This window comes from Lissotriton vulgaris, chromosome 7, assembly GCF_964263255.1.
Source record: "Lissotriton vulgaris chromosome 7, aLisVul1.2, whole genome shotgun sequence".
In the NCBI taxonomy this organism is placed as follows: Eukaryota; Metazoa; Chordata; class Amphibia; order Caudata; family Salamandridae; genus Lissotriton; species Lissotriton vulgaris.
In genome coordinates, this window is record NC_141695.1 from 1,739,339,331 (window position 1) to 1,739,362,017 (window position 22,687).

General features: G+C 44.6%; 1 protein-coding gene across 1 annotated transcript in view; it reads left to right on the forward strand.

Moving 5' to 3' along the window:
* The window catches only part of LOC147706531 (uncharacterized), a 97,317-nt gene that overhangs the window by 54,800 nt on the left and 19,830 nt on the right, over positions 1-22,687 (forward strand). Inside the window, exons 3-5 of the mRNA XM_086932998.1 lie at positions 6,621-6,665; positions 7,670-7,705; positions 18,046-18,243. Of these exons, the coding sequence (XP_086789124.1) occupies positions 6,621-6,665; positions 7,670-7,705; positions 18,046-18,243 (279 nt within the window). The remainder of the gene's footprint in view (positions 1-6,620; positions 6,666-7,669; positions 7,706-18,045; positions 18,244-22,687) is intronic.

Here is a 22,687-nt window from a genome sequence, read left to right on the forward strand (position 1 = left end):
CAAGCAAACCACGGCGCGCAATGGAGACATTTCACGACCGAGCTAGTATGATGCACGATTCGGACAGCCAGATCGAGTCAGAGCGTTCTGGCTTGCAATAGCTCCCTGAGTTGGACTGCGGGGGTCTGCGTCAGACCCCCTGTTACCCGCAGCCTTACGACTAGGACACAGGGGGAAACCCATGTGTCTCCCCAACACAGGCATGTACGGTGCAGATGGCAGCGACGCGTACCTACTGTAGGGGGCGCACTTGTCCGCGACGTACCCATTTAGTCAATTGGAGCCCATGTACGCGTGGTACGACCAGCTCCCACTGACTTCTATGGGAGTCCCACCGAACCAAGTCCGACATCATACAGCCGCATCGTACTCGCTCGCTCGGACTGCAGGAGTCCGGATAGGTCAGAAAACACCCAGGATCCGACTCGGTCGGAGTTCTTTCCGACCCAGATCGGAATCGGCCCCTACATCGTTGTTAAAAATATCGTGTTCTTTAATGTTTAAAAATTAATGTAAAATAAAGTACATAATACATTTAATTAAAATAAACATAGTTAAAAATAATTTAAAAAGTTAAAAATATAAATAATACATATACTGTAAAAATAAATTAAACATATATGTATAAAATATAAAATATATACTTAATAACACTTATAAATATTTATTTTAATAACTTATAAATTGTTAAAAAAACAAATACATATATATACATACACCAATAATATAAATAAAAATATATATAACAAATTTTAAAAATACTATATTTGTAATCTTTTTAAAATACATTATACACTACATTAACTTAAACTGTAGAGAAAATATTGGATAGTGGAGGGGATAAAATGACTATTCCTACTCCAGAGAGTGCAACAGTAGTGAGGGTGTTGGATAGCGTAGAGATAAAAAATACTATTCCCACTCCAGTGAGTGCAACAGTAGGGAAAGTGTTTGATAGCGTAGGGGTAAAAATTACTATTCCCACTCCAGCGAGTGCAACAGTAAGGAAATTGTTGGATAGCGTAGGGGTCAAAATTAAAATTCCCACTCCAGAGAGTGCAACAGTAGGGAACGTGTTGGATAGCGTAGGGGTAAAAATAACTATTTTCACTACAAAGAGTGCAACAGTAGAAAAAGTGTTATATAGCGTAAGGGTAAAAATTACTATTGCCACTCCAGAGAGTGCAACAGGGGAAAGTGGTGGATAGCATAGGGGTAAAAATTACTATTCCCACTCCAGAGAGTCCAACAGTAGGGAAAGTGTTGGATAGCGAAAGGGTTAAATTTGCTATTCCAACTCCAGAGAGTGCAACAGTAGGGAAAGTGTTGGATAGCAGAGGGTTAAAATGAACATACTTATCATTTAAATAAATTACTATTGCCAGTCCAGAGAGTGCAACAGTAGGGAAAGTGGTGGATAGTGTAGGGGTGCAACAGTAGGGAAAGTGTTGGATAGCGTAGGGGTCAAAATTACAATTACCGCTCCAGAGAGTGCAACAGTAGGGAACGTGTTGGATAGCGTAGGGGTATAAATTACTATTTCCACTCCAGAGAGTGCAATAGTAGAGAAAGTGTTGTATAGCATAAGGGTAAAAATTACTATTCCCACTCCAGAAAGTCCAACAGTAGGGAAAGTGTTAGATAGCGAAGGAGTTAAATTTGCTATTCCAACTCCAGAGAGTGCAACAGTAGGGAAAGTGTTGGATAGCAGAGGGTTAAAATGAACATACTTATCATTTAAATAAATTACTATTGCCAGTCCAGAGAGTGCAACAGTAGGGAAAGTGGTGGATAGTGTAGGGGTGCAACAGTAGGGAAAGTGTTGGATAGCGTAGGGGTCAAAATTACAATTACCGCTCCAGAGAGTGCAACAGTAGGGAACGTGTTGGATAGCGTAGGGGTATAAATTACTATTTCCACTCCAGAGAGTGCAATAGTAGAGAAAGTGTTGTATAGCATAAGGGTAAAAATTACTATTCCCACTCCAGAAAGTCCAACAGTAGGGAAAGTGTTAGATAGCGAAGGAGTTAAATTTGCTATTCCAACTCCAGAGAGTGCAACAGTAGGGAAAGTGTTGGATAGCAGAGGGTTAAAATGAACATACTTATCAATTAAATAATTATTTAAATTAAATGTTCCCTAAATTTATTAATAATAAATTCTTTATAAATAATAACAAATAAAAATTAGTTATATTGAAATTATTTCTCACTGTATTCCCCTATAAACCCACAACGTGCTCCTAAAAAAATTACACAATTAATATATTTATCAATTAATCAAATAATAAAATTAATGAAAATTAATAATTTATTAACAATAATTTAATTATCAATACCAATAAATAAAAATTAATAATTCCTTTACTACAATTAAATTACTTCCCACCCTATTCCCCTTTAAACCCACAACCTGCTCCTAAAAAAATAACACAATTAATATAATTATCAATTAATCAATTAATAAAAATGTATTACCAATTATTAACTAATTAACAATACATTAATTATCAATGCCAATAAATAAATACAAAAATTACTTTAGCAAAATGTTATTACTTCCCACCCTATTCCCCCATAAACCCACAACCGGCTCCTAAAAAAAGTAACACAATCAATATAATTATCAATTAAGCAATTAATAACAATGAACTACTGAATAATAATAATTACCAATAAAGTAAATAATACATATAATTAAAATAAACATAGTTAAAAATAATTAAAATTTTTTAAAATTATAACTAATACATATAGTGTAAAAATAAATTAAACATATATTTGTATAAAATATATACTTACTTAACACTTTGTAAATAATTATTTTAATAACTCATAAATTGTTAAACAGCATATTAAAAATTATAAATACATATACATACACATACACCAATAATATAAATACAGATATAAAAAATATATATAACACATTTATAAAATACAATATTTGTAATCTTTTTCAAATACATTATACATTACATTAACTAAAACAGTAGAGAAAATATTGGATAGTGGAGGGGATAAAATTACTATTCCTTCTCCAGAGAGTGCAAAAGTAGTGAAAGTGTTGGATAGCGTAGAGATAAAAATTACTATTCCCACTCCAGAGAGTGCAACAGAAGGGAGAGTGTTGGATAGCCTAGGGGTAAAAATTACTATTGCCACTCCAGAGAGTGCAACAGTAGGGAAAGTGTTGGATAGCGTAGGAGTAAAAATTACTATTCCCACTCCAGAGAGTGCAACAGTAGGGAAAGTGTTGGATAGCGTAGGAGTAAAAATTACTATTGCCACTCCAGAGAGTGCAACAGTAGGGAGAGTGTTGGATAGCCTAGGGCTAAACATTACTATTCCCACTCCAGAAAGTGCAACAGTAGGGAAAGTGTTGGATAGCAGAGGGTTAAAATGAACATACTCCATTTAAATAATTATTTCAATTAAAAAAAGAAACATTAATAATACATTCTTTTTTAAATATTAACAAATAAAAATTAATAATTACGTCATTATAATGAAATTATTTCCCACTGTATTCCCTATAAACTCACAACGCACTCCTAAAGAAAATTACACAATTAATATAATTATCAATTAATCAATTAATAAAAATTAATTACCAATTAATAACTAATTAACAATACATTAATTATCAATACCAATAAATAACAAATAATAATTACTTTATCCAAATTAAATTACTTCCCACCCTATTCCCCTATAAACCCACAACCCGCTCCTAAAAGAAATAACACAATATAATTGTCAATTAACCAATTAATAAAAATGAATGACCAATTAATAATTAACAAACAATTATTTATCAAAACCAATAAACATTAATAATTTCTTTATTATAATTACTTCCCACCCTATTCCCCTATAAACCCACAACCCGTTAAAAAAAATGCATATATTTACCAATTAATTATTAATAATTAACAACCAATTAATACCTAATTATTAATAAATTAATTAACACAATTAATAATATAAATTATTAAATACATAAATACAATAAAATATATTAATAATTCCTTATAATTAAATTACTTCCCACCCTATTCTCCTATAAACCCACAACCCGCTACGAAACTAAAACGTAAAATGTACTTACAAAATAATTAATACATATATTAAAATATAAATACAATACTTAAACAAAAATATAGAATACATACATTTAAAATACATACAAAAATAAATAACATAAACATCGATATTATTAGCAACAATATTTTTACAAACGATATGACTGTCTTCGATATTAAACAACTCGATATTTCTTACCTTACTGTCGATATTCTGGTCCACGATATTCTTCCTTTCTATATCTTTGTACCTCGATATTAACCGCTTCCGTGCGTTGGACGGCCCCCGGCCGTCTGACGTCACGGTGGGCGTGTGCGGAGCGACGGCCAGGGGCCGTCCGTAACACGCACATGTCGAATTTTTCAGCACTGCAGGGGAATTCCGGCCGCAGTGAAGCGGTTAACAACTCGATATTACTGTAGGTCGGGAAAAAAAACTCGATATTATGTCTGTTTACCATTTTAAAGATCTTTATTCTTCCTGTTGATCCTTTGTGGGCAAGAGAATGAAGTTCTGACAAACAGGATGGTTTCCAGACAGGGTTCTCTATGGTAGATCCTGGTCATGAAACTACTAGGCTGAGACGTGTATGGTTCAAGTTCAGTCACACAAGGCTCCACATTTGGGCCAAGTATGTGTTTTTGCAATTACTCTGTGTAAATCCTTCTGTGAGGTTTAGGTGCATGTTCACGAAGATGGGAAATGTTCCCTAACACTCCCATAGACTTATAATTCGCAATAGACTCTAACACCAAAGGAAACTATACATGTTTGCATGTACTGTCATTATATGCAGCAATATGTGCCCTGTGTGTCATAATAACATTTTGAGGTTGAATCTCAAGCTAGAAAGGAGCTAGCGAGTTCTGTTTCCTTTGAATATACTTAATTTATTTTTTGCATTTAATTTATATGCATCAGAGTACCTTTATTTATTATTTTCATAAAATAGAGCGCTGACAGGATATACGGTGATTGTGGTGTGTTGTGTTTCACTGTGTGCTCAGTGACGATCTCTCCGCGCCTCCTTCAGTGAGCCTTCCACTGCTCCGCATCATTACCACTGAGAGTGAAGTGATAACAGGGAATACATGGTAATTCAGGGGCATATATACAAGCCCCTATCGCCATCAGAAAATCACCTATAGTGACAATGTGGTTGTGATGGAAGCTGCGCCTTGTGAACAAGTTAGCGTTAAGCCACTTAATGTAGCTTAACGCTGCCTTGTACATAAGGCCCCCTTTCCAGCTATGCTTAGCGTGAAAGGGCCGTGCAGTGGGTGTTGTGGTGGACGTTCTACTACAAGACCCATTCATTTTGATGCTGCCCCCTGAGTACAAGGGTGGCGTACATAGCCGGCAGTGCCAAAATAAAGATCAGGGAAAAACTGGTCTTAAGATTTCTCCTCCTTTTTGCTTTTTCCATGTGTGCTGCATTGTGCAACAAACATGGAAAAAGCAAAATGCCATTGTTTGTTTATGTGTAAGAAGGTGTCCCTTCCTGCACATAAACAAACTTTTTAAAAAATACCCTTTTGTGACTTTTATGTGTGCTGCATGGAGCAGCACGCATGAAAGTGACAGAATGCCATTTCTAGGATTGTTTATGTGCAGGAAGAGACACCTTCCTACCCATAAACAATCCTCCCCTGCGCGCAGACACTATTGCACTTGTGATGGCGCTACGTTGCTAAACGTAGCGCCATCGCAGTGGGAAAAGCAAGGCTGCACCACACTCTTGTAAAAATGGTGCAGCCTTGCGTTTCAGGAGTGGAGGAGAGAGGTGTTAAGCCAGGAAGGCTAACCCATCTCTCCTCCACTCCCCTGTACATATCCCCCTCAGTTTGAGGTCCAGCACTACTGAAAGCCAAGACACAAGTGGCACCATTGGAAGATAGGAACCAGTGATGGCCCTCTGACCACTGGACTCAAGACGCTTCCCACAAATTATATTATTCCAGAAGGTAGAAAGGACAGTGATAATCTGTAAAATCCAGTTCTTCTATGCAATATAAAAGAATTAACTGTTGGCTGTTACATTTTGTATAACTTTCTTTGGCAATAAACCTCTGTACTGTATGTATCAATGAACCTCCCTTGTATAACTGATGGTTGAAATGCCAATTTAGCTAGATAACAGTGTCATGAAATGTGTCACATAATCTGCTTTGATCACGTAATATGATTAAACACGTGCCTTTCCTCGTACTTTGCATTTTTTTTGCTACATAATTTAGTCACACCTGCCACTTCATACCAAGGCCATCATTTCAGTGACTCTGGTTATTGACCCTGATTATATTCTATTTCTTTTTCTTCACGTGTATGGTATAGATGTTATAAAATCAAAGAAGAATTTAACTAAAAATATTGACCTTCATCCTGGCCTTTGGCGCGAGGTAGAGACAGCTGGGTAGGAGCAACACATGCACTAATGGACCATTAAACAACATCTGCAGTCCTGGTTGCACGTTCTCCATGATTCCACACCTGTACTGCATATCATTCTGATGCAATAAATCTTTGATTTCACAGGCGCCGCGGAGCCACTCTACGCCGAGGAGGAGGGGCTGTCATTATGTAAGTGTGTCACAGATATCTCTGGTGAATTGTGAAGCCTCAATCAAGTCACACCAGCAGGAGGCGGAAGAGAGACTGAAAAATGAAATCAGCCATGAAAAAAATTGTTATAACTAGTCCCACACTGCAGGGGGTGGGCCTAGAAAGTTGGGGGCACGGTCCTGGGTCATGATAGCCCACCCTGCTCTAACACAGCCCCCTAGCCTGCAGAGTGCTGGGGAAAGGCCAGAGTGACAGCATGGCCAGTATGGTCATGGAGGGAAGAGTGGCTGGGCAGATAGTAGGTCCAACTCAGGGTCTGGTTGCTTAGAAGAGTATAAGGTCTCTTCCAAGAGTAACCCCGTTGTAGGTAAGAGCAGGCTGTGTGGAACAGGTAAGGAAGCCCTCCACGACACCCAGGGTAGCATTGGATGATTCGGTTACTTACATGTAATCTTCATTACTCCGAATGTTGTGCCTGGAACATGGGGTGCTCCTGGGTGACAGTGACGAGGAAGACGGAGGAGGAAGGAAATTAGCACACGCAGAATGAAGAATAATACAATTGTGGCTACATTATTTCACACTCCCATCGAGCAAGGCACACATATTGGGTGGCAGGTAATTTTCATGATAATACCCCCTAGAACGTTCTCTGTTCATCTCATACCCCATGCACAACATTGTGCAGGGTGTTACGATGAATTTGGAATTGTTTTAAAATACAGAAGAATGTCAGGTGATTAGTGTGGGGAGGAGAGGGTGGCCATATTTGAACAAAGGTGTTGGAGGGCCTTGAAATGTAAAGCAGAGCAGAGTAATTCAGATAGTGCATCTTAGAGAAGAGTGTAACATTTTGTAAAACAACCTGTGAATGAAAATGCAGTGTGAAGTAAGATAAGAGGTTAGGTAGGCCATCAGTATTCATTTCAGACCCGGATCACCTCATTCCTGGGCTGGTGTTATGCTGCAGTTCTGCTTTGTACAGTCAAACCAGGTAACATCTTTTGTTTTTGCTTTCACAGTTTTTCCTGCAGCGAATAACAAGTTGTGGCTACCGGGTAAGTGGATCCACATTTGCAAACACCAGTTCTTGGAACAGGGTTATAAATCCTTTGGTCTTTCTGCAAGGGGAAGGGATTTGGTAAGGTGGTTGTGTTCTGGGATAGAAACAGAGGTTCAACCCTAGCCTTTCCATTGGGTAATCTGTATGATCCTGGCCTAACCCATCATTTCTTCAGTCCTGAGTTCCAGCGATAAAGGTGAGCAGACCACATGGAATGAAGTTGTAGTCGTTAAGTTAAGCATACTTTGAGACTGGAGCAGCCTTTCTTACTGCTCACATCAACATACTCTAACACTAGCTTCAAACAATAAACACCCACATGCACACAGATGCTTGAGATAGTGAAACACAAAACCCACTTCCCCTTTTGCAAAACAACAGGGAGAGCATGGGAAGCAACGCAGAGGTGGGCGGATCGCGAGTCAAAACACGTTTTCTAGGAAGTTGTCAAAACCTTGGAAAGAGCATTGTCGTTAGACACAACCCACAGGACTATCAGTTGGACACAGGGGTTTAAGTGGGATGAAAAAACTGGAGGGGTCTCTAAATGTGGTGTGGTCGATGTAATTAAGGCCGTGGCTTAAAACATTTAAGCTAAAAAAACATGCTTAGGATAGTGTGCCTCTGGACTGGAAATGTGTCTCTTCTGTCATTGTATTCAGATATATAATACAACATGTAACAATACACCTACAACAATCCAGGACTATTGGCTTTGTCAATGGTTGCTAGTTGCATAAGATAAATAAGCAACAACTATGGCTTCCTTGTATATAATATTGAAAATGCTTCAGTCCTGAAAGGATGAGACTGTGGAAGAACTATAACGAGTCTCTTTGAAGTTACATCAAAGGCAGTGAAGTGTGGCACTGCTGCAGAGTTAAGATTTCTTTTTCACCCTGATGTCTTATTACTTACCAGTAATCTTCATTACCCCGATTAGGTTCCTCCCCATCCCAGTCCTTACTACGTGAGGCAGTCCTGCCACCACCCAGCCAATCACAACACCAGTATTTCTATACTACATAAGCCCCGCCCACCTGCCGCCATGCCTGTTATCAACAAGCTTCTGACACAAACACAGCAGGATGGAGGGAAGAGCACTGGGACAGGGAGGACCCTAATCCAGGCCCGGACTGGCCGTTGAGGGGACCGGGCAATCCCCCGGTGGGCCGCATGGTTGGGGGCCGATTTTTGGGCCCCTGGGGGCCGTTTTTGTTACAGGGCCGTTATGCTGCAAAAACGGCCCTGTAACAAAAACGGCCGAAAACCGTCCCTGTCACAGAGCACGGTCGCACCTCTCCCCCTCCCCTCTCCTCCCGGAGGGGGGTAGGGGGCCGGCCGAGCACTTTGCCAGGGCCGGTTCTGGTTCCCAGTCCGGCCCTGCCCTAATCGGGGTAATGAAGATTACCGGTAAGTAATAAGACATTACCCCCTCATGGGTCCTCCCTGTTACAGTCCTTACTACGTGAGGAACTCACAAGCAGAGAACCAATAAAGAAAATACGCAGGACACGAGGGATCCATGCAGAGTACAAAACTTTAATCAATAAAAGATCAATGAACAACAGCGTTCAAGACGCCAACAGAAAAACTGTCAGCAGAGGCATGTAATATTTGTAAGGAAAAGGGGGTGCCCCTGACGGTAGTTCCTAAATCAGGACAAATCAATCGCTTGAAAATAAACAATTTATGAACAAAAGGATTTTCTTGGCGGACCTAACATGCATACACAAAATAACATACATGTACCAATTATTGCAAAAATATATGACTGTTTATTTTTTTGTATTTTATAAACTAGTCATGATAAGAATACTTGAAAAAAGTGGGGGACAATATTACATTCCCAATAACAATTTCCTCTGTACACAATGATACACGGTTGTTTTTTACATAAAAATAGATTTTAGAGGATACTGTAATGTATTGTCCTAGTTTATCTTTAAAGTGCATTAAACATTTTTATGAGTCAAGTGCAAACTGAAACTTATTATTAGAGATAAGAACAACTTGTTTATAAGCATGGCTTTTCTGTATAATAATGTTTATTTTCAAGCAGCAGAGGCATGTAAAACATCAAGCCGATAATTTAGCACAAATATGCCAGGTGGCCGCCCTACAAATCTCCTGGATGGAGACCCCCGCCGCCTCAGCCCAGGAAGCAGACACAGAAAGCGTCGACCGACACTGCACATGAGACGGAGGAAGCAAATCCAAAGACTTGTAAGATTGACAGACAGCCAAACGGACCCACCGACTGATCGTGGAAGTGGAAACGTTCTTCCCTTTAGCCACACCCCCACAGGAGACAAACAGGGCAGGAGAACTCCGGAACCCCAGGGAACGTTGGAGGTAAATTTAGAGAGCCCTGCAAACATCCAAAGAAGGGGGAACAAGGGAATCCCCTCAGCAGGCAAATCAGGAAGAATCACCTCCTGCTGCAAATGAAAACTCGAAGAAACCTTAGGCAGGAAAGCCGGATCAAGCCGCAAAACGACCCGATCAAGGAGGAACTGCAAATAGGGAAACGAAATGAGCAAGGCACCCAACTCACCCAAACTGCAAGCGGGGGTAAAGGCCAACAGGAAAGCCACCTTCGCGGAAAGCCACAACAAATCCGCCTCCATCAAAGGCTTAAAAGGGGGAAACTGCAGATGCAGACCACGCAAAACAGTAGGCAAATTCCAAGAAGGAATGAGAACAGGAGAACCCGGCCGATGAAGCCAAAAGCTCCAAAGAAGCCGACTAACCAAAGGGGCAACACCCTCCAAGGAGGCCCCAGGACCCCGACAAGCCTGAACCGCTGCCCACTGAGCAGACAACGTGGAAGGGGAAAGGCCTTTCAAAAAACTATCACAGAGAAATTTCAACACAGAAGTAGGAACCCCCAGTACAGGATCCACCCCATGAGAAGAACACCAAGAAACAAAAGAACCCCAATGACGAACATAGCACTTAAGGGTCGAAGGGCGGCGAGGCAACTGGATGTCACAAGCCATCACCGATGAACAACCCAAAGACTCCAACGTCAACCGCTCAAGAGCCAAACCGTCAGCTGCAAACGATGAAGACAAGGCAGAGACAGGAGCGTAAACTGAAGAGGAGACGGACATAAAGGAACCCGGACAAACCGACCCTCCGCCAGCCGCAACAGCAGAGGCAACCAAATGCGGCGAGGCCAGAAAGGAGCAATCAACAGGACCGAAACTTTCTCCCCCCAAATCTTCTGCAGTACCCTCGGTAGGAGGGGAATGGGAGGGAATGCATACAGAAGGCCCGAAGGCCAGGGAATCGAAAGAGCATCCACTGTCCAAGCCTGAGGACACAGCACCTCCGAACAAAGCCGGGGTAGGAGAGCATTGTGAGGGGATGCAAAAAGATCGATCCAAGGAGTCCCGAACCAAAGGCAAAGGGACAGGAACAGAGGAAAAGAGAGATGGTACAGAACAGAAGATGGAAGGTCACAGCTCAAAGCATCCGCATGAAAATTCAACCGTCCTGGATTGTACACCGCCCTCAAGGCCAACAGATGAGATTCCGCCCAAGCACAAATCATGGAGGCCAACTTGTTCAGAGATACGCACCTGATCCCCCCCTGACGGTTCAAGTAACAACGAGCCACCTGGTTGTCGGTACGAACCAACAGATTCGCCCGAGAAGAGGAACCTGAAAGAACTGCACCTCCTCCTTGATAACCGCCAACTCCCGCCAGTTCGAGGAACGGGCGCTGTCCCCCTGAGACCCCTGACCCTTGGCTTCCAAGGACACCAAAGTGGCCCCCAACCCCAGAGACTGGCATCCGTTGTCAACTAAAGGGGAGGAGGAAGACAAAACCGCATCCCCTTCTCCATATTGGGAGTGCAAAGCCACTAGTCCAAGTCCTGAATCAGAGCAGGAGAGCGAGGAATCAGAGTCTCGTAATCTGCCCAGGAGGTGACCCACCGCGCCAACAGAAGAGTCACTAAGGGCTTGAGATGGAGTCGAGCCCAAGGAACCACAGCAGTGGTCGCAGCCATCATCCCCTGGACCTGCAACCAAACATGAGCTGGGGCAGAGGGACGACTCAACAGATCCCGCAACAGAGCCTGTAGGGAAAGGATCCGAATAGGAGGGAGATACACCGCCCCCCTGAGAGGTGTCGAACAGACCCCCGATGAACTGAAGTCTCTGAACAGGATCCAGATGAGACTTGGCCAAATTCACCTTGAACCCCAGCTCCTGGAACAAGGACAACGTAGCCTCCACCGCCAGAAGAGCCTGAGGGAAAGAGGAAGCAGAGACCAAACAATCATCAATATAGGGAAAGACAGAGAAACCCTGATGTTGCAAAACCCCCACAGCAGGAGCCAATACCTTGGTAAAAGTCCTTGGAGCAGTGGAGAGGCAGAACAGCAGAACCCGAAACTGGAAATGCATCCCCTGGACCACAAACCTCAGGAACCCCTGACTGGCAGGATGGACCGGAATGTGAAAATAGCTGTCCTTTAAGTCCAGGGAAGACAAAAAATCAAATCTCCCTCCTGGATGAGGGGAATGACTGACTGCAATGTGATCATCCGAAAATGATCCAACCGCACCAATTTGTTTAGGGAACGGAGATTCAATATGGGGCGGAAAGAACCATCGGGCTTTGGAATCAAAAACAGACGGGAATAGAACCCCAGGCCCACTTCCTCCACTGGAACCGGCACCACTGACCCTTTCCGTAACAACATGGCGACGCCGGACAACATGGCAGACCGTCGCACGGGTCTCTTGACAACGGAGTAACCAGAAAACAATCCAGAGGGGGAGGGCCCCAGAAGGGAATCTGGTAACCCCACCTGATGACAGCCAAGCCCCATTGATCGGAGATCAGAGCTGACCAACGGTCCAGAAACAAACGGAGAAGAGCCCCCACAGCGGCATAGTCACTTTTGTCCAGCGACAGAGGCAGGCTGCTGCTACTGCTGTTGCTGCTAAGGCCAGGATTTATAATGGAACGCGGCCCCCAGACCATGGGCCTGACCATGAAAGGGTTGAGAGGACAAAACACCTTAAAACCCCTGCTTCTGGAAAAAAGACCTTTTCTTAGGAGCAGGCTGAAAAGGCTTAAACAACTTCTTCTCCTCTTCAGAGCACTACACCAACGAATTCAAGGCATCCCCAAAGAGACGGGGACCCTCAAAAGGCAGTCTATGGACTAAGGTCTTCTGTGTAGCTTCAAGACGCCAAGGCTTTGTCCACAGAGAACTCCTCCCAGCCACCGCCGCCCAGCAGCAGAGGAGAAAGCCCACAAGGAATCAATCCCCCAGAAACAAAACTAATTCTGTTTGCAGCCTTTTTTTATTAAGAAGTCAAATCGATACTCAAGTCTAAATTCACAAACTGTTACTTGGACATTCCTGTAGATATATACTAATGTTTAATAATTATCAGTACTGTACTCTCATAATTCTGTGTTTTAATTGTATTTGTCATCCTATATTTGCCCTGTAAAGCGCTCTGATACCCTCAAGGGTCTTGTTTGCGCTATACAAAACCGTCAAAATAAATAAAATACAATTAATAAATAAAAGTGACATCCGACAGGAATTGCGCCAAAACCTCCATTTGAGCCAACACAGGAGTAGGGTTCTCTTGATCCTGAAGACAGTAAAACAGCTTCTCGAAATCCTTTCAGCAGTACCTGCGACGCATAGGCCGCATAAGTGCTAGCATGCACCCCAAAGTGAGAAGCGACGTAAGAACGTTTGAGAGCAGATTCCACCTTACGCTCAGACAGGGAAGCCTCCTCCGAAGATAAAGAGGAAGAGGAGGAAGCAATAGATGACAAAAGAGAATTAACCTTCGAATCGCAGGAAACTGGGAATCAAAGTCTGCCAGGCAATACCGCTTCCCCAGGAATCGCGGAATACCCTGCTTATCCACCTCAAGCCACTCTTTCGTGAGGATATCCTTCAGGACTTCATGGAAGGGGAGGTAATCCACCACAGAGGAACTATACTGTGCGTAAAATCCCTCCTTAGTCAGGGATTTAGGGTCAAACCCTAGCACCTCTCGAATATGGACCAGCATGTCAGAAAAAACTTTGCCCTGGACGTACTTTCCCTTAGGGGAATTGTCCATGTCTTCCTCATCACCCTTAGCCCGCTTAGCCGCAGGCTCCAGCAGCACAGACTGGACCGCAGAAATAATTAAGTCCTGCAAATCAGCCCTAGAAATCTGCAAGACGTCGTCCTCCTGCAGATCCTAAACATTATGCTGCTTGGAAACAGCCATAGCCGGTACAGGAGAAGAAGCCCCTTCACTCATGGGGAAAAAACCCAGAAGCAACCAAACAGGAAATCACCACAACAAAGGAAGTGCCAAGCAACCTCCAATAAATACTGCCTTCAATCATCCAATCCCACAAAGGTGAGGCAGGTGAATGAAATAAAAAGAGGGCAGCCCTGAAGTCTCCACCCACAGCCAAAGTTCAAAAGAGAATGGCCGTGGGGGCTGGACGCTGCGATAGTGCAGCAGAACCGGAACGACCCGAGGCCAGGACACCACCAAAACTCCCCGCCCCAGCCCAGCACATGAGCGGGGAGCGTACCTGACCCCAGAACAGGAGCTCGGCCGACCGGAAAACCTGAGCGGCCGCGCCGTGCATTCAAGAAATAAACAGCACAATGCAAAACAAAGAAACACACGGAACTGCCACCAAAGGAAACTAGATCCAGGGACCACAACCGGGAGCACCAGCGTGCCGACTGCCGTCGGAGCATAAAAAAAACAAGCAAGGCGGTAGGTGGGCGGGGCTTAGGTAGTATGGAAATACTGGCATTGTGATTGGCTGGGTGGAGGCAGGACTGCCTCACGTAGTAAGGACTGGGACGGGGAGGACCCATGAGGGGGTGATGGTGAAGGCAAAAATGGAGAGCCCGATCGAGAGCTGTCTCGAAACCTGCTTTTCAGAACTGCCAGTGCTGAGCACCTGCAGGACCCAGCTCACTTAAAACTCCGGTTGTACACAAAGTAATCTTGCTCCAGCCCTTAGCAGGGCTGCCAAGAGTGTAGTTAGTGCTTAATTTGTAACGAATATGAGCAGGAGCTGTAAGTTTTTCTTAGGAGTCAGCTGCTGGTGGTGTTGTATGCTGGGGTCGTCGAATTCTGAGGCTTGATTCCAACTCTTGTCTCTTTTGTCTACCAGCCTACACTTCCTGTTTCTTTACCTTTTTACCTCACGTTTTCATTCCTGCTTTCTCGCATTGACACTTTGCTCATACCTTTATCTTTTTCTCCATTCCTCTTTCTATCTTTAACTTTGGGTCAAAGTCAGATAATGAAAAATGAGCCTTGATCCCCAAAAATGAGTGCCAGTGCACACCACCTGCACCCGCCGGCACAAACGAAACACAGGTGAAGACTCTGGCATCTGATCGTCCGTCCTCAACCCATAGGCCTCCCAACAAAGGTTGTACTTCAGGCGCCGGACCCTTCCCCTCTCTTTGGGTTAGCGCACTAGTTGATGGCTTCAGGGTACAGCGGCTGCGCCTCAGAGCAGAGAATATCGTACCAACACTGAACCCACAATACCAATTGGCGGCAAACATTGGCAGAGCCAATATGTCTGCTTTTGCAAGCTGGTGTGTGTATTTGTTTGTGTTTCATTGAAAGCTTTTGCCACAGATTAAAAAGTAACTATTGTATATAATTTTAATATAACAGTACAGTTTATTCTGATAGATGGGTGGATATGGAACAAGTATAGAAGCCTTTTTAAGTTATAATGCACATCAAGGGAAAATATGATTAGTTTAGGCGTACATTAGGCCTTGAGTTACTGTAATATGAAAACATATTTTAAATATACACGGGTGACTAAAACATAAACAAGGATTGGCAATGCCAATAGGTCTGGCTTATGAATGCACAGTAAAGCCAGACCAAAATATCCATGTGCGTTAATGACTGCCTCCTCCAATCTGTGCTGCTGCCATAGAAAACCCCATAAATTATCTGGTTTTGTAAGACTCTTTAAAAGCATTACAATGGCATGTGCGTGTTCCTGGAAGAACAAATTCAGAACAGCTGGAAAATAAACAAATTGATCATAGCTGTGTGGAGGGCAAGCACAGTTTTGTGGAAGCAGAGAACCTCTGCCCAATCAAAACATATACTCCTGGCACCCAACATGTGGGTGGGGCCAAAGCCTCTCCCCTGGTGATTCTCACATATTTGTCTGGCGACAGCTGCGTTGTCAAGCTTGACTATAAACAGGTGGACAATGAAAAGAAAAAAGCACTGGCAATGTTTAATATTGGTCAACCAGTTCTGGCACTGGAGTGCTCTTCTTTTTAGGGTGATGAGCATGTGATCTATATTTCATCACTTGCACAGCAAGAGAGCCAATGGCTGAAGTGGGTTGATCCGTTGCTCCATGTTCTGGTGGCAGAAGCGTCATGAGAGTGAAAGTCGAATAAACCAATGGATGAAGAGGCGTGACTCAAATCAAATATCTTTTTGCATCGAGTACGACTGGAGAGAGAGAAGAAAAGGACGAGGTTGAAGCTTTATGTACACTACAAAGAAACCCACAGAGGCATGATCGATTGTTTCCGCATCACACCACAACTGACACTGAACGTCACTCATACAGCATTCACGCATCACGCAATGTTACTGCATGCTCCACACACACACACAGACTCAAAAGACAGAACAGCCAAACATGCCTTCATTTGCAAAACGCTGGGAATGGTTGACGTACTTCAACTCCTGAAAACAAGGGACCTATCAAAATCATACCTTTACCATGCAGCTTAAAATATCCAGGTCGGAGAGTGCCAAGAATGAGTGAAGGCGGCACCTAGGCACTAGCTGGGTCTGAGGCTAACATCCTTTGAAGCTCATTCCTGTTCCAATATCACCTTTGGTAAAACAAGGTCAGAATTGCTACTGATCTCTACTCTAATTCGTCCACCAAAAATGATATCTCATAAGTGGATTTGAGGCGCTTTGATTACTTTCGATGTGGTGGAAACAAGCGCCCTGATAGCAGGGCTCAAGGCTTGTGGACTCAAAGACGTTGACAGCCGCACACCATTGGCACCTGGAAAAGGAAGCTGGAAAGGCTTGTATGCTGACTACAGTGTTAAGGAGCCACAAAGATCGCCACAAAATGAAACAACAGTCCAATTCTATAGAGAGATCTTCTCTCGGTTGGATGAGGTGAACCTAGGCAGGAGGTGATCATTTCATTTAACGGAGAGTGAGTCAGAGGAAGAAGTCCAGGAGGCAAGACATGAAGATTGAGAGCGAAGATTTAAGTTGCATTCATAGCTTTCACAATTACTGCACTGGTTAGTCTTGGATCACTTATATTTATCAGGCTGTAGCTTGCTTTCCTCAACTCCAAAATTAGATAGCACTTCAGTTCACTAGGGCTGGGTACCAGTGTAGGTTGAGAAGTGTCTGATCCATGCTAGATTTTCAGACAAATACACTTATAGCAAATCTAAATGGATATCATATGCATTATCTATAGTCATTCTATCTGTGATGGATCCAGCCCTCCGCGATATACATCAGACCCCCATAAACCAAGAAATTGCATTGTTCACTCTGGTCAATAAATTGCCAGGAGGTAGGCCAGTGTCCTGCCACTGCTTAGTGACATAAAGAATGTGTGTTGCGGGCCAACCTAACAGGTTTGCTGAATAGGAAGGCAGGTAGACTTGATTCTGCCTCGTGGGTCATCCACCACCAGACCCTCCCTGTCCCTTTGTCGCACTCTTTCAGGTTCTTTTTTATCACTGCTTTCTTTCTTTGTCTTTGTTTTCTGCCTTTCTCTTGCTTCTTCCTACTCACTTTAGTTTTTTTTTTCACTCTCTCTTGCTTTGGATCAAAGTCTGATCAGGGAAAATAGGTACTGATCCCCAAAAAGGAGTGCTGGTGCATCAACCATCTCAAATTCGGCACTGTGTCCTGCTAAGAAACACTGTTTGGACAAGTCAGGAACATAGACCCGAAAACATGCACTTGCCTCAAGACTCATTTCAAGGGGAAGAAAACCCTCATGAATAGATTCTCCTCTTCTCACAACACAATTAACTACAGCAGGTGATTGTAGAAGCACCATAACAGGACATGGTACTCCCCAAAAAGCAGACTCCATCTTGGTTTCCTTGAAAGACACACAAGTTCATTATTGGCGTTATTTTATGTCTAGTTATGATTGATTTAGGGATATGCAAAGATGCAAAGCATGCCCAGCGAGTTTGACATGCCAATAGCTCTCCGAATTTCATTGCTGCCCCTAGTTCACACTCTCTTCCCCTCAAGTGACTCGCATCTTCTCTCTTCTAGGTTTGCAAGAACCAGAGGCCCATCCTCATGAGTGGAAGGACAAGCGGGGAGAGTGTATAGAGGACGAGCCATGCCCCATTGGCTGTGAGGATGGAATGGCTTGCCTGCACAAGAACTGCAGCAATCATTCTGAATGTGAGGGGGCTTTGAAGTGCTGCAAGACCCTCTGTGGAAAGAGGTGCATGCTTCCTGAGTTCAGTAAGTGTCATTCACTTGTTTGGTCTTGCCGTGCGAGCTGTTCACACTGGATGCAAAAGCAATGGACTATTTCCAATTGCTTTGGCAGGAAGCATCACACACCAAGAGATAATATTCTTTAAGAAATCTCTGATTTCAAATGATTCTCTCAGTCGACTACACATACCACTTTTGGGCAAATCCTCTTTTTAGACCATAGGCTACCAGAGACCATAGGCTACCAGAAAAGTTCATAAAAAGATTAAGCGACGTCCTGATTTCAAACCACAATTCTAGAACACCAAACGCAAGCTCAGGCAAGGCCCTGATTTCAAATCAAGCTCTTAAATCAGTGGCCACCAAGCTTAAAGCAAAGTCCTGATTTCCCAACGATGGTCCTGGAGTGGGACAGACCAAGTTAAGACAAATTCTTGATTTGAAACCATAGTCTGAAAATAGTACACACCAAGCTTAGGCAAACTATGGATTTCAAATTGTAAGGACCAAAATGTTCACACCCACCTCAAGCAAAGGCCTGAGTTCATAACATGCTCAAGGAACAGCACTCACCATCTTTAATAAATGTCGATTTCAAATCATAGTCACAGAATGGTACATAACGAGCTTAGACGATGATCTGAATTCAAACCCTACTGCCAAAAATGTTATACTAGCCTTGGGATAGGCCTAATTTCATGCCATGCTCCTGGAAAATTACAAAAGTACCTTAGGCAAAATCCCGATTTCAAGCCATAGCCTCAACATCCCGGCAACTTGAGACAAATATATGTTTTCAGTGAGGTTAGCTAATAGCCGAAGAGGGCTGAACAATTTCCCCAGGCTGTACGCTGTAGTGAGTTGAAGAAAAATGTGATGGACACCACAAAAGACCAATAGATGAAAAAGGCTCCCTGAAAAGCCCCTACAAGTATCTACAATCATAATTTTAGTCACTGTTGGCTTACACTAGACTTAGAAGGGTCTGTTTTCTAATCACACCACAAAACAAGACACCCCAAGCTAACAGGACGTTTTCATTCAAACCAGGATAAGTTAAAACTCTTGGGCATATTTATAACAAAGTGTTGGAGCGTTGCGTTAGCCTCCTTGGCTTAATGGCATGCTCCCCCACTTCTAAAACGCAGGGCTGCACCGTATTTACAACAGTATGGCACAGACCTGTGTTTCCCCCTGCGCTGGCACTAAGGGTGCCTGCTTTGAGGGGAAGATTGTTTATGTGCAGGAAGGTGTCCCTTCCAGCACATAAACAATCTTTAAATGGCGTTTTGTCACTTCTATGTGTGTTGCTTAATGCAGCACACATAGAAGTTTCAAAATGTAATTTTTTTATTAAAGATTGTTCATGTGCAGGAAGGAAAACCTTCTTGCAGATAAACAATCAATTGACTTTTGCTGTTTCTATGTGGGCTGCACAACGCAGCACACATGGAAACAGAAAAAACGAGAAGAAATAAAGTATTTCTCTTCTTTTCGTCTTTTCGGCGCGGGATTGTGCCTCTTCCCGGCCGGTTGAAGGTTGGTGGGCGGCTGCTATGGCGAAGACATTGAGTAGGGCCCCTCGGGCTGCTTTTTGTGCCAGAGGACCGGAGGCTGCATCGGGCCACGTGGTGTGGCTAGGAGGGCCCTGTGGGTGCTGCCGGATCCCCCCTCAACCCTGGGGTTGTGGCAGTGAACGGGCCCGAGGCCCAGTCGGAGATCACAATTGTTGGGCACCAGTTGCAGGGGAGCACAAGTGCGGGCCCCCCCTTGGGCTGCCGTTTGAGCCCGGGGACCGGCGGCTATATCGGGCCGCGTAGGGGGGCAGTGGGAGCCTGGTGAGTGCGGCCTAGTCCCTCCTTGAACCCCTGGGGGACCTGGACTGGTGGTGGAGGACAGGCCCCGTGGTGGCCCCGGGCCTTGGGGACCCTTGGTCTGGAGTGGCGGAGGGCCTGGCCGGGTGCACGGCCCTTTGGGGGCATCCCGCGGTGGTCCGGCGCTTGGTGGGGAGCCGGGGGAGGTGACACAGCCGCCGGGAGAGGACGCTGGATGGCTGCTGACCTTCACCGCTACGTGCCCCCGGGCATATATGTATGCCGGTGGGCTTAACTTGGTGGAGACTCCTCGCTCCGACGGTGGTGGTGGGGCCTGTGATCGGCGGCCACATCAGGTCGCGCCCCCCCTCCCGGGAGACGCTTGAGGAGACTGTTCTGTGCCTCATTATCGGCCCTGGGTGTGGGGTCGCCGGCGGGGCCTTGTCGCCTTTGTGAGCTGCAAAGTTGGCGGGCAGGTCAGTGGGGGTTCCGCTGACTGGTCGGGGCCCCGCGGTGGTGGTGCCCTCCCTCCTTCTGCTCTACCTTTGCTTCTTCCCTTGGAATCGGGCCGAGTGACGGGGCGGCCTGCAGCGTGCCTGAGCTGGGGTGGACCCGGTCATGTGCCTAGCCCAGCCATATCTGAGCTTGCCGGGGGTCCGTGACAGGCGATCATGACAAGAGATAAGGGCGGCAGTGGTTCCATGAAGCACGGTCCCATTGATAAGTTCACTGGCCCGGGAACGGCGGTTGGAGCGGCCGGGGGTCCCCAGGAGGCTGTGCCTGACAACGCGGGCCTGATGGCGGCAATCACCCAATCCAAGGATGCGTTGGATGCCAAAATTGGTGCGGTGGGCGCGGATGTTATGCTACTACGTCAAGACCTACGGAATGCGGTGTCCCGATCACAGAGGCCGAGACCTGCATCTCAGGAGTGGAGAATTATGTCTCAGTCCTCAAGAAGAAGGTGGCAAGCATGGAAAGCATCCAGAAGGGTCTGGCTCTCCGGGTCGAGGATGCAGAGGGGCTGGCAAGGCGGAACGACCTGCGCTTTGTTGGATTCCTGGAGGGTGCGAGAATGGAAATATGGAGCATTTCCTCACACAATGGCTGGAAAGCTGGCTCCCTCCCGATGCTCTGTCCCGGTGCTTTGTCGTGGAACAGGCCCTCAGGGCACTCACTCAGAAACCGCCGGTGGGGCTCGCCCGCGACCACTGATTGTGAGGTTGCTGAATTACCTTGACTGTGACACTGTGCTGAAGCAGGCCTGCATCAAAGAACCCTTGCTATATGATAACCATCGCATCCTGGTGTTCCCAGACTATACCAGACTTGTGCAGCAGCAACGCCAATCGTTCATGGCGGCGAAGGCCAGATTAAGGGACCTCAAGCTCCCATATGCCTTCCTTTCCCGGCTCGCCTGCTTGTTGTATTTCAATCGCGCACCCACTTCTTTGACTTCCCCGAGGAGATTTTCAAGTAGACTGATGAGACTGTGCAGGTGCGGGTATATACGCCGCCTGGACTCCAATCCGATTCATCCATGAGTGAGGGGCCGTTGAAGAATCCCCGTGGACAGCGCCTGAGGGGGCACAGACAATCACGGTCCCGGAGGCGCTCTGTGTCCTGCGGAGCCTCCTCCTGGGGAAATCCAGCTTCCCAGCACCAGACCTTGGATCCTTGATTCTTGAGCATAGGAAGGCGCCAAGATGCTTATCCCATTGGACTTTGTGACTGATTAAGCTGTACTATGCAGAGGGAGCCCTTAGGGGAGCTGACCCCCACCTGTCTAGTGTGTGTGGGGTGTGGGCCTGGGGGACATGGGCTGCGAGTTGGGGATCCATTGGCGGGTGCGGACTGTACCCCCCGTTGGGGGTATGGTGCCGACCCCGCCGCAACAGGTACTTCAGTGTTTTTGAGGTATTGAGTGGGGGGTTTGTTGTGGGGACGGGGTTTGGTTGGGGGTTTGGGTTGTGTTTTTACACCGGACACACCACTATATGCACGCATGCTGCCGGGTCCTCCTGTCCATGATACACCATGCTTGATACCCAATGGCTAGTGGGACTGTAGACATTCGGTTGCCCGCGGGCACTCTCCGTGTAGTGAGTTGTAACGTGCGTGGGGTTTTAGATAAAATTAAGCGAAGGGCTGTCCTGCGCGGTACACAGTCAAAATATCGAGTAGGAAATATCGACCTACCATAATATCGAGTCTGAAATATCGAAGGTGCATAATATCGAAGGCAAGAATATCGTAGGACAGAATATCGACCCAAGGTAAGTAATATCGAAATACTTAATATCGATGTAAGTAATATCGAAGTAAGTAATATCGATAGCATATATATCGATGTTACTAATTTCGATGACACTAATATCGATATTTGTATTATTGCATAGTTTTTTATTATGTATGTGTTATATGTTTAATTTAAGTATTTAAAATAATTACTATTATATGTGTATAAATTTTATATAATAATAAATAAATGTATAAGTAAATTTTATGTTTTTGTACCGGAGCGGGTTTTGGGTTTATAGGGGAATAGGGTGGGAAGTAATTTAATTATGGTAAATTGATTAGTAATTAGTAGGATTTATTAATAAATTATAATTAATTGGTAATTATGTGAAAATAATAGGAAAATAATTTTA